We start from the raw sequence: 11,727 nt of genomic DNA, 5'->3' as shown, positions 1-11,727 counted from the left end.
ACTCTTTATAAAGGCGGAGGTCCGGTTTTAGCGAGCGAAGATATGCCTGAATGAATGAACAACAAAAACAAACTCCGATAGAGTATATATTTTGTAATAACAACATTTCAATACATAATACAACAGTGCTACATTGACTATATGATCGTTGTTTAACCTTAGCGCAATTAAATATTATTAAGTGGCTATTTTTGATCAGGAAAAATAGTCTACAGCCCCATGGCAGAAAATCTGCACAATCATTAGCTTTGATTAAGCAGTCCTATGTCCATCCCTATGACTTATACAGTATTTGTGTTCTGCAGCAGCTGTCCAGTCCTGCTGTAAGCTCTGGCATGTGTTGGTTTACAGCTGTCTTCCTACATGACTATAACTGTGCCTTCTTTTGCAGTAAGTTCACTTCAGATGGAAGTTGGAGTTAAACATGAAAATGGGTATTTAAATATCACTATAATAGATAAAAAAGACCTTCAAAAGTTAAAGTTACAGTTTGAAGTTAAGGTTTGATTCACTACTTTGCAGTAGTATTGCAAGCTGTAAGACAGCGTCATTCCAAACCCTGAAAAGCAGACATATTACCAAAACCTAATTGAAAATGTCTTCCATGACGCTATGATGATAATACCAATACATAATAATAATAATAATAACAATAATAATAACAATAACATTACTTTTAAACATGTACAGAAGTTATATAGCTTTCTGAGTAGGTCTAGATTTCTGTGGAGCTCCAGTACTAACATAGGCTGCACAAAGCCATGACAAATAAACTGAAAATGAAAAGTCAGAAAGATCTGGGGCTGTTTGAGTCAGCCTTATGATTTCCGTACCTGTCCAAATTAAACTACTGTGTTTTAAAGATAATCTGAAGATGTTTTGCCATTCTAAGAATTTTTTGAAAGCTGTTAGAGCAAAACCTGGCATCCACTATTCATTCATAGAATATTCAGAAGGGTTAAAGCATTTATAAGACAAATGTTATAAACATGTATCTTGGAATAATAAACAGTAATCACATTTAACTTAAATTTAATGCTCAGAAATTGCCTAAATGATTGGTTTACACAGGTGTTTTGACTCTTGAAATAATTGGTTTACCAGAAAAATACTCCTACTCCTAACCTTTTATGGCCTAATATATGAGTAGGGAGGTTAGCTCCAATAATTTTTAATAGAAATCGTAATGTTCGCTTTTAAAACATATTAAATCTGCCACTTTTACAAGCACAAATCCATCTGCATCTCCTGACTCACAGGTTGACAAACTCTGCTGTACACGTTTCATACGAAAAAAAGTAATTTAAAGATGCAATTCCAATGTTTCCCATATTGGGAATTAGTTAAATATTTATATCATAGCAAGCACTTAAGTAAATGGAAAGTCTCAGTGATAGTGATGCAAGAACAAAGTTCTAGTTCCAGAGGAAAAAATAGTTTTTGTTACTTCCATCAGTAGGTGGCAGTATTGTTCAGCTTTATGATCAACAAAACACTGATAAAGGAAAACTGTGGCTGGAGAGAAAGTCCAGCTTATGTAAATCCTCTGACCTACTCTCAATTCTTAATTAACTCACTGACAAACAAACTATTATAAGACTAAATCTACACACACCGTACATATTCATGTATACACGTACAGGACAACTGCTGAAACATTTCCCAACTCAAAATAATTGAACACATCTTATCTTTTATTATTTTTAGATTATCTCACTTTTCCAATATCTTTGAGACTGCTAATATATTTTTCTGTTTTTACTAACACATACTTGAAGTCCATCTTTGAATGGGACCAAACTGACCAGAATAATGTGAAACCTGCTTTCTTTTGTTTTGCCAAATACAGGAAGCAGTTAACATGGCTGCACGGCTTTTTGATTGCACTGTTCCACTGAAAGTGTTTTCTTTTAGGGATAATACTGATTATGGGAGGTTCCCGAGGGTAAGTGAAGCTCCCTTTCAACGAGTGACTCATTTCCGCAGCCTGCAGTATTTCAATCAAACAACAACACTGAACACAGTTCGCCAGCTATTTTATGAAGGAATTTCAGGGTGGTTCCTCATCTGACCTCTGACCTTTACACCTTGACATTATAAAACTTACAATGAACCACACTCTCTAATTTAACCCTGTGTGGTTACAGTGAACAATAACACATTTCCACCTTTGTAGACCTGTGGCAGTGCAGGAGAAGGGCTATGAGACGGGAGCTAATTATCACTTTAGATTAGGCAGGAAGTGGTCGGTTTTGCTATTGCTGTTTCAGAGTTTGTGCTATCAAAGAGTCAACAATACGTCCAGAGTCCTCTTATTTCAGGAAATGGGCCTGCGAGCCTGCGTCCAGACAGTCCACGATGTGTGGATAACCATCTTGGTTCCACTTCTAATTAGGAGATCTATTTAACAGGAAATCTGTAATAATTTAGCAAGATGGAAGGATATTAGTTGTATATACTGCAACAGCCTGGCTATACTTTACCACAGTAGAGGAACTTGTAACTTTAATTATATTAAAATTATTTGCTGAATGATGAGCGAAAGGACCAGGAGTTGTTTAGTATAATTTTACTCTTTGCCTCGTGCTGACGCTCATTTTCCAGCTGCCCTCAAATTCCACACTGCTTTCAACTCCATAATGCGCTTAGTACCAAACAGGCAAAACAGGAAACTGCACACAAGTGACACCACTTCCCAAAAGGTTGTCTGCATTCTTAACTGTTTGCTCCCCAAATTCTACCTAAGACAGGAATAAAAGTGGAAACAAAGCTCCCATAACATAATGTCAACGATTGAACATGAAGCTTGTACCTCCCTTCTGGTGACATTTAGGAAGCCTAAAGACACAGATAAGGGTTTTACCACCTAATGCCAACATGCTACTCCTATCATACCAAACCATCTGGTAGTCGAGCTGTCTATCTGGGAAGCCATGAGTGGGGTGCCATCATGCATAGGGGTGGGGGGTAGGAAGTGAATGCAGTGTGCACAAACCCCCCCCCCGAAAAAAAGCTTCATCTCCGCATGCCAGTTGCACATCCTCTGGGTTTTCTCAATCAACTCCACAGGAAGTAGTGGATGACTTGGGTGTCACATCAGTACTGACTTTCTCTTCTGTTGTTTCACATCTTTCCTACATTTGTTCTTGAGCTTTGCCTTTGTGCAACGTGACATTTTGGAGGGTTGAGCTCTTATGCCAATAACTCAATTGAGCTCTTGAAACCCCACAGAGCATCAGTTGGGCTCTTCATCAGAAAGACAAACTGAGGTGCCAGGAATTCAGCACTGCATGTGCCTGATATGTCAATTATAATCTTGAGATTGAATATGTTGAAAGATGAATTATAATATACATTAAATGGATTGCTGGAATAAGCAGAAACAGAATATACAGTATGTGATGTGATCAGATGGTCGCTATTTAAAAAAAAAGTTATTCTACTTTAGGGACATTGAGATTGAAAGTGTATTGATCTTGGAAGCTTTTTACAAAAACTGTGGCTTTCAATTGTATCATACTATCTTTCTCAGCAGATGGAATCTGTCATGAAAATGTTCACGTTTCCATTTTTAAGCCAACATGGTCAAATTCAAGACAAAGGAAGCCACCAAAGCCCTTGCACTGTGCTGTTGTGTTGTGTGCAAAGACAGTAGGCGGAAATCTTTGTTTTTCATTCGAAGGATATGTAGTTAGAGTTTTATCTCCGTCAAGCTGCTCTGCTTTCTGTGCAGCTGGCACAACATAGTGCCATGCTCACCTTGCTCCTGGGCCTTCTCAGCTTGGTATCTATCCAGTGAGCCTACACAGTCCAACAAATGTCTAGCCCAGGGATGCTTTCAGCCTGAATTTAGAGTTTGCCTGCGATCTTCCTCCGTTGCATCTGGCTGTGAGGAGCTGACTGTGGCTTCTGGAGTCAAGGTGCTTTATCTTCCTGCCCAGTCCAACTGCTGTCTGTGTCCCTCCCTCCTGCAGGCAGCCCCAAGGCATTGGCAGCAGATAAGAAGAAGGGTCCACAGCGGCTCTGGTTTGAAAAGAAAAGGCTGTGAGGACACAAACTATGTAGAAATAGCATTGCATTCATTTATCACAGAGACAACTTTCAGAAGATCTTATTTTTTTTAGCATCTTCTCTCTTATAGTTAGTAGGTAATAGGTTGTAATCCAAGAGCTTTTTAAAGATATAAACCTGCATTTATATATCATATATATTGAAACATGTGCCATTTATCAACTTTGTATGTTGACTTAATATTCATATTTTATCTTAAGATAATTTGAATAATGGTGGAAAGTAACTAACTTTACTCTCATATGAGCTACCTGTACTAAGATGTTTTCCTTTACTTTTTCTACTCAACTACATCTCAAAGTGAAATATTTTACTTCACTGCCCTTATATGAAAGCTGTAGTGACTAGTTAAATGGCAGGTTAAGATTTTACATACAATATGATCAGTTTATGTTATAGCTAAACTACACAACAATACAGTAAAGTAGTTCAAATGAACCCCGTCCCTACCAGGTAGGAAGGCTTCTTACATGTTGAGGAATAAGTAATAATCCTATAATATAGATAACATCAAAAAAGTATTGTGAATAATGAGTAGTTTTAATTTCTATATTTAGGTGATAATGTTCAGCATATCCAGGTCTGAATAAAGAAATAGATAAAAACCCTTTTCTTACATCTGCTTGTACTATTTCTGCCCTGATGAGGTCAGTGTTTTAAACATTGAGTACACAGACGCTTTTAGAATAACTTTTCTCCATGTTTGTCTAAAGGACATTTTCTTTTCTGTGACCAGTTTCTGTCATCTTCAACTAAGAGCACCTTACAGGATACTGAATCCCCACACAATATGATGTTGTATAAAACACAGAACTAGTCACGTTTAATACAAAAATGTTTTGAATGTAAGTTTAAAACTAGTTTGTTGCCACTTCCTAAGGCACCCTTTATAAAGAGTTTATAATGTTTTATCAATGTTAATACATCAGTTCAGTTTTAAACCATTAGAAAGATGAACTTTTGGGGCTCCCAGGTTGTGAAAGATCTCACTTGTTGTTTTGTTTTTCTCCAGCATGACACTTTTTTTGGTCTTTTTGTAGCTCTTTAGTTCATCCTGTAAACTGACCATTTGACCATTTATTGAGCTATTATTTAAGACTGATGTTGTAAAACCCTTTATTATTATTACCTCATAACATTAATGATGACTTACTTATTAATGTAAAGTGTGACCCTAATTAACGTTTACAACCACATATTTAAAGGCTCACCAGACACACATTGCCCTTTATTAATGAGATGTAAAATAAAAGTAACTGGCAACATAAACTGTTAAATAAATGTAGTACAAAAACACAATGTTTCCATCTGAAATGTCCTGGCCTTGAAGTGTAAAATGGCAAATACTCACGAAAAGTACAAGAACACTAGGTCTTTGTAGGCTAATAGTTGGGCCTACTTTCCACCACTGTTAATAACTGTTTCATAACTTATCAACCCAAAATTTGTGCCAATAACTGATCAATAAAACATTAGTAAAGGATTTATTAACCATTAATAAAGTAGTTACCACTTACAAATGAAGGGTTCCTTATTAGAAAGTGGTACCAAAAACTCTGTAGCCTATTTAAGTTGTTTTTCAACATATTTCATAGATCCTTTTTTTCATAAGGGAAGTAATGAGACACAGTCTAATGACCGAGAGAATACACAAGGACTGTACTGATTATACCACGCCGCTCTTTATCTTTTGTCCTACCGGCACTTTGGTGAAGCAAAGCATATAATGAACTCATTAGTCACGACCTAACTCCACGCCTGACAGAGCAGCCTGCGCAGTGTTTAGCTGTCTCTTTAAGACCGATTTCCCCCCATTGTCAAACAGTCGTGAGCAGGAAGAGGGAAACGAAAGCACAGACCGAGGGGGGCCCGACGTATTTAAACACGATGCTGCTGCCGCACAGTAACGGAGGCTTCACGGGGAGGAGCGCGTCTGCAGCCCGCTCACTGGAAAAGACGCACGGACACGGAGATCCACGCAAGTGATCGTTTGACCGGATTGGTGGTGTTTTTTATTTTTAAATAACGGGACTGTTCAACTCAAAGTCGCTGCAGGATGATTAAATATACTTGAGATGACATGGAAGTGTCACCGCGGGTTATTGGCTCAGGAAATGATGACAGTGTCCTCCATCATTGCTTAGCTGCTTAGAGCGAAATTTTCTTGTCTTGCGGCCATTTCCACGGGACTCAGTTGCCTGTTAATTCAACACACAAAACAGCCTAACCCGGGGTGTAACGGAGGCTGTGGGAGCAGGTGCAGCGCGTCTTGGCTTCAGTCTGCCCGCAGGCTTCACAGGTAGCCGGCTGTGGACTCATCTGGATCAGGCTGGACATCATAAGTCAGAAATGACATCCACTATAGAGAGGAAGACGCTGGAAGCCAACGAGTAAGTAGTTTTTGCATACACTGGCATTAATAATATTTCATGAATAATATTTTCTGAAAAAAAAAGACCTTCATGGACGCATCATTATTGTGACAGCCAAACTATCTGACGTGCAGTAACTGCAGATGGCTGATAGCATGAGATCAGGCGTCTCCCGCTGTTAGGCAAGAAAAAATAATCAAATCCATGTCCAAGAGCAGATTGTTATGTGTGTGTAAAGAGAGAGTAAAAATAGCTCCTGGAAAGAAAAAGCGCAGTGTTTTTCAACAACAAGTGGAGAGTCCAAAATGTAAGATATATAAGAATACACATATATAGATAGATATATAGACCTTTTATCCCCTAAAAGAAGAAGAGGTGGTCCAGAAATGACAAACTCAAGCCAATCATTATTCAAAACCGTATAACTGTATTTTAAAGTTTGGTGGGCTGACTTTGGGGAAATGTGTATAAGAGGACTTACATTATAGTTATTATATTTAAATTTGATGAATAGTGTAGCCATACAAAAACATGAAGGGGTTTTTCTGGGTTCACTAACCTACATATAGTTTCAGTGAAGAGTTGGATACAGAGTATATAGGCTGGTGACAGACAGTGTGGAATAAGATGATTTAAACAGCCATAAAGTCTCCTAAGGGGAAATAAAAGGTGTTAATAAACTAGCATTTGTTTTGTGGTTTCAGTATTCTGTATTTAACAATATCCAATGGCTCCCTCAAGTGGACAGCCTCACATTGCAATTGTGCAAGTAACTCAAGATGGACATAAATATCAGAGGACCAACAAAGGGGCAGTGCTAGATCATTTATGAAGTCTGGGCTTTATACTCTGTTGTTTTTAAAAATCTGGACAAACGTTTTTCAGTCATTTTATAGATAACAAGGTAATTAAATGAACATTTTAGAGCTGAAACAATTAGTTGAATTTTAAATTAGTTGACCACAGAAAAGTAATCTGCATCTTTTTTAATAATCCATTCATAATTTAAGTAGTAATTAAGTAATTAAATTATTTAAGCATGATTGCCAAAATTCCCCAGTTTCTGCTTCTCAGTAAGGAGCTGCTGTTTTTCTTTTACATGACAGGAAACTGAAAACCTTTGGGTTTGTAAGTGTTGGACAAAATAAGCAATATAAAGACGTCACTTTGGGCTTCAGGAAATTGTGCTATGCATTTTTCAATATTTGTATTTTTATTGACCAAATGAGTAAGAATCATATGATGCAGCCCTGGACTATTTGATCATCTAACCAGTCTTGTTTGTCTTCTAGGGAGCCGGTGGACGAGGTCCTTCAGATGCCACCGTCTTTGCTCACATGCGGTGGGTGTCAGCAGAGCATCGGTGACAGATTCTTCCTAAAGGCCATCGAGCAGTACTGGCACGAGGACTGCCTGAGCTGCGACTTGTGTGGCTGCCGACTCGGGGAGGTGGGCCGCCGGCTCTACTACAAGCTGGGAAGAAAATTATGTCGGAGAGATTACCTCAGGTTGGTGTATGTCATAACATCATGATTTAGTCAAGTTTGTTTATTTGTGTAATCACGAGCTAGCCTACTGGTTAACAATCATGTGTCATAACAGAGTCAAAGAGATTAAAGGAAAGGACTGATGATATTCTATATTTGTCCTATTGTCATCAAAATGAATGAAAAGATCAACAAATATACCGTATGTCTATAGTTTATTTTACGGCACACAAAATGTGTTCATCTGCAGCTGAAAACCCCCCAACAAGTGCAGTGTTTATACTGGCTTGAGTAAAACAGCCGTTTTAGGAAATGATTAATCCTTTTCTTAAAAGTCCAGTCTGTAACATTTAGGAGGCTCTATTATATAATATTATAATATATAATATTCATTATTCAGAGTCATTTTATTTTCATTACCTTAGAATGAGCTGTTTTTATCTACAGAGGGAGCGGTTCCTTTTCCACGGAGTCCGCCATGTTAAACCCCCATGTTTCTACAGTGGCCCAGAACAGTTGTGTTTCTCATGGACACCATAGTTTTTCTTACACACTCAGAAGGCTTAGCTGTATTGAAATGATTGCAAACTGCAACTTGATCGCTAGATGCCACTGAATCCTACTCACTGGTCCTTTAAATTAAACTATATATACTTAACTAAGACATCCTGGAAATGCAAATGAGCTCAAGTAGAGAAGGATAGAGAAGTCAGACAATATTGAGAGGTGGACTAAGACATCAGTTATTGGTCTTTTCATGGGTTTGTTGAAAAAAACAGAAATATGGACTATTGCCAGTCTTATCCTTTGAAGAAGTGTTGGAAACACTCAAAATCACACACATATTTTTGACAAACACCACTTTTCACATGGTGGATTGTTTGCAGAGTGCATTTTATACTTAAAAGGGACATGGGGAAACAATTTCGCCCCGAATGTGGATTTTCCTTCTTCAGATGGCAGATGAGTAGTGAGGATTCACATGAACAGTTTATGCTGGAGTTGGATTCAGGGAGCACATGTTGTTTATGTGTCAGGGAGAGGCTGGAATACCGAATTTCAGTGGGTTTTGGTAAACCTAAAGTTCAATTTCCACAGAGGGATTAAGCATTTTAGCTTAATCCTGGGGCCCTGTCCTATAAAGGGGCTCTGTCTCAAAATGTAAAGCTATTAATTATTTGAATTAATATTGTGCCTATTTTATTTAGTCCTAAATAAAGTTGTGTTTAATGAAGTTCCCACAAACTGGACCTCAGAAATAATATTCCAGCAAAGAAGGCCTGGTTGGTACATGCACGATGCACAGTGCCACTCTGGGGTGTCCATCCAAGTCAATCCAGCCATGTTCAGGGGAAAAGATCCTCTGTAGTTAAATCTGCTTGAGGAATTTAAGTTCCATGTTATCAAAAAACGGCAGAATGTTTTCCATCCTCTCAGTATTATGTTGTTATCTTCTCATCCACTCAGGCTTTTCGGTCAGGATGGTCTCTGTGCGTCCTGTGAGAAGAGGATTCGGGCGTTTGAGATGACGATGCGAGTGCGCGACAAGGTGTACCATCTGGAGTGCTTCAAATGTGCCGCCTGCCAGAAGCACTTCTGCGTGGGTGACCGCTACCTGCTCATCAACTCAGACATTGTGTGCGAGCAGGACATCTTTGAGTGGACCAAAGTCAACAACAACAACATGGTTTAGCAGAATCTCTTGTTCAAGACGAAGGAGTGTCACCCTGCCTTTTCCCACTGGCTCTAAAGGGAATGAATCATTGATAAACAGACTATTGGTAGTGTGTGCAGGCTTTATCATGCCTCTGACATTTACATGGAATCATTTTAACACAACAGCAAAGGCTACATCTGCTCCTACTACTGGAGATTAATGGAGACTGCACCAGCAATAACAGAAACCTTTTCATCTAAGGCTTCATTCTTAAAAGCAAAAAATACTTAAACACTGAAAATACTTAAGAATGCAATAATAGTTGTTTGTTATACACACTGGGATTTTTGAACTTCAGCAATGAACAAAAATCTTTTTTCAAGTTTCTTGTAGTCAAACACTGTTGCATCACCTCAGTCTGGTCTGAAATGTTCAATAAAAATTTCAGTACGTTATATTTTATGGGTCTGTAATTTCCTGAGAAGAACTTTGTAATTTGGTAATAATTATAAGGAACTGCTCAATTTAAACACAAGTAAATATATTCATATTATTCATTCATGATTGAAAGCTTAATTCCCCACATGTTGAATAGTAAGCTTGCCTGTGGACAAAAATCATCATTGCATGTTCAGCTTACCTGCTGCACTGGCTGAAGACTTGAACGCTGTTTCTATTTTCTATTTGACTAATATAACATCATTAAGACTTGAGGAGGGAATTACAGACCTGTAAAATAAGACATAACCTGACTTTAATATTATGAATGGAATACAATGTCCATTTTGCAAAGTCCTGATCAGAATGATTGTACTGTATTGCCAGGTTGAACTGGTGGCGCCCTCTAGTGACGAGGGAACCCATGCAATACTAATTTTACTGACTTTTGTAACTGTTACAACTCTCTAGACATGCACCCAAGTCTTTTTGGATATTTACTTGTCAGTTTATTAAATAAATTGCAATTTAGAGAAACATTGATCTTTTGGTGTGAGTGTCTTTCTGGGAAACTACAAAGAAACCTGAAATCCATGCATTCAAAGTAATAATTTTGACAACCAATAACACACAAACTGTGTCCCAAATCCACATAACATATCAGGTCTAAGCAGGGTTGAAGCACTAAAACAACCCTGAGTTTTGAGTGTGCTGTTCAGGGACAGTGCAAAACAGAAATGAGGAACTTTTCATGTCTATTTGTGGATGGTGGTGAAACAGCTCCAGGAACACAAAAACAAAAATTACTATTAAATTTCTTTCGTTAACTGGTGGTTGTATTGAACGGTTGCAGTTTGATTGTATAATCTCCTGTCAGTATAAAGTAAAATATGTTGATTTCTTGTACACTAACTGCAGAACTACAACAAACTATAAAGATTATCACACAGCATATACACTATAAAATGAGTGTACATGAAATTGGGACCCGGCTATAACCTTTAAGAGCAGGGTGGATCTAGAGAAATATTCATGGGGTGCCCAGATGGTGGCAGAAATACAAGCTGATTTAATCACAAACGTTCACATATATCAATATTTGCTTGGAAAAGCCCCCCGATTATATTCGAAATAAAAAAACATTACATTTTTGTTGCACATTAGGAAAACATTGACTAGAAATAGCCTGTCAAAAGGTAGCATTATATAAATCAATAAATTGCTTTACTTCCAAATCTACACACATCTTTTTTCATTGAACTAGTCTAAAATGTGGCCATAACATATATGTGTTAATTTCTGTTTTTTAATACATTATTTAAAAAAAAAAACTCAATTAATGTCTTAAATTTGACAGCATTTGACACCAAATTAAGGCATTTTTTGGGGCCACCCCTCTAGACCCACCGCGTTTATGAGTATATAGGAATATATTGTGGATGTGTGTTTAAGATAATAACAGTAGATCCTTATGATAAAGTCCTTACATAGATATATTCTTTATACCTGTTTTAGCCACAAGAGGTCACTAAAAGATTTATTAAGTCCAATCATTCAGTGAAAACCACTCAATCAGGTATCAGGAGTTTCTCACCAGGGCAAGAGCTGCTGAATATTATACCGTTGATTATTGCAAATCTATTATGGGATTAAGCTTTTTCACATTATAAACTGTTTTGGCAGAGAATGAATCCTAGAGCGA

The 11,727-nt window shown here is 37.7% G+C and overlaps 1 protein-coding gene across 1 annotated transcript; it reads left to right on the top strand.

Annotated features, from left to right (window-relative positions):
- Positions 1-5,868: 5,868 nt before the first annotated feature.
- lmo2 (LIM domain only 2 (rhombotin-like 1)) lies at positions 5,869-10,568 on the top strand. The gene is made up of 3 exons (XM_035664744.1): positions 5,869-6,461; positions 7,736-7,951; positions 9,398-10,568. Exons 1-3 carry the CDS (start codon positions 6,421-6,423, stop codon positions 9,621-9,623), a joined length of 483 nt encoding a protein of 160 aa, XP_035520637.1. The 5' UTR covers positions 5,869-6,420; the 3' UTR covers positions 9,624-10,568.
- Positions 10,569-11,727: the final 1,159 nt, after the last annotated feature.

This window comes from Morone saxatilis, unplaced genomic scaffold, assembly GCF_004916995.1.
Source record: "Morone saxatilis isolate NCDOM2014 unplaced genomic scaffold, NCSU_SB_2.0 Contig2, whole genome shotgun sequence".
NCBI classification, from domain to species: Eukaryota; Metazoa; Chordata; class Actinopteri; family Moronidae; genus Morone; species Morone saxatilis.
The sequence above is the reverse complement of the archived record's forward strand: the minus strand, read 5'-3'. Positions and strand labels throughout refer to the sequence as shown.

What these genes read in the sequence shown, in the direction of transcription:
- lmo2 (XM_035664744.1), top strand. Translation starts at nt 6,421, where the DNA reads ATGACATCCACTATAGAGAGGAAGACGCTGGAAGCCAACGA. An exon ending in AAGACGCTGGAAGCCAACGA is followed by an intron (nt 6,462 to 7,735) that starts GTAAGTAGTTTT and finishes TTTGTCTTCTAG; the next exon opens with GGAGCCGGTGGACGAGGTCC. An exon ending in TGTCGGAGAGATTACCTCAG is followed by an intron (nt 7,952 to 9,397) that starts GTTGGTGTATGT and finishes TCATCCACTCAG; the next exon opens with GCTTTTCGGTCAGGATGGTC.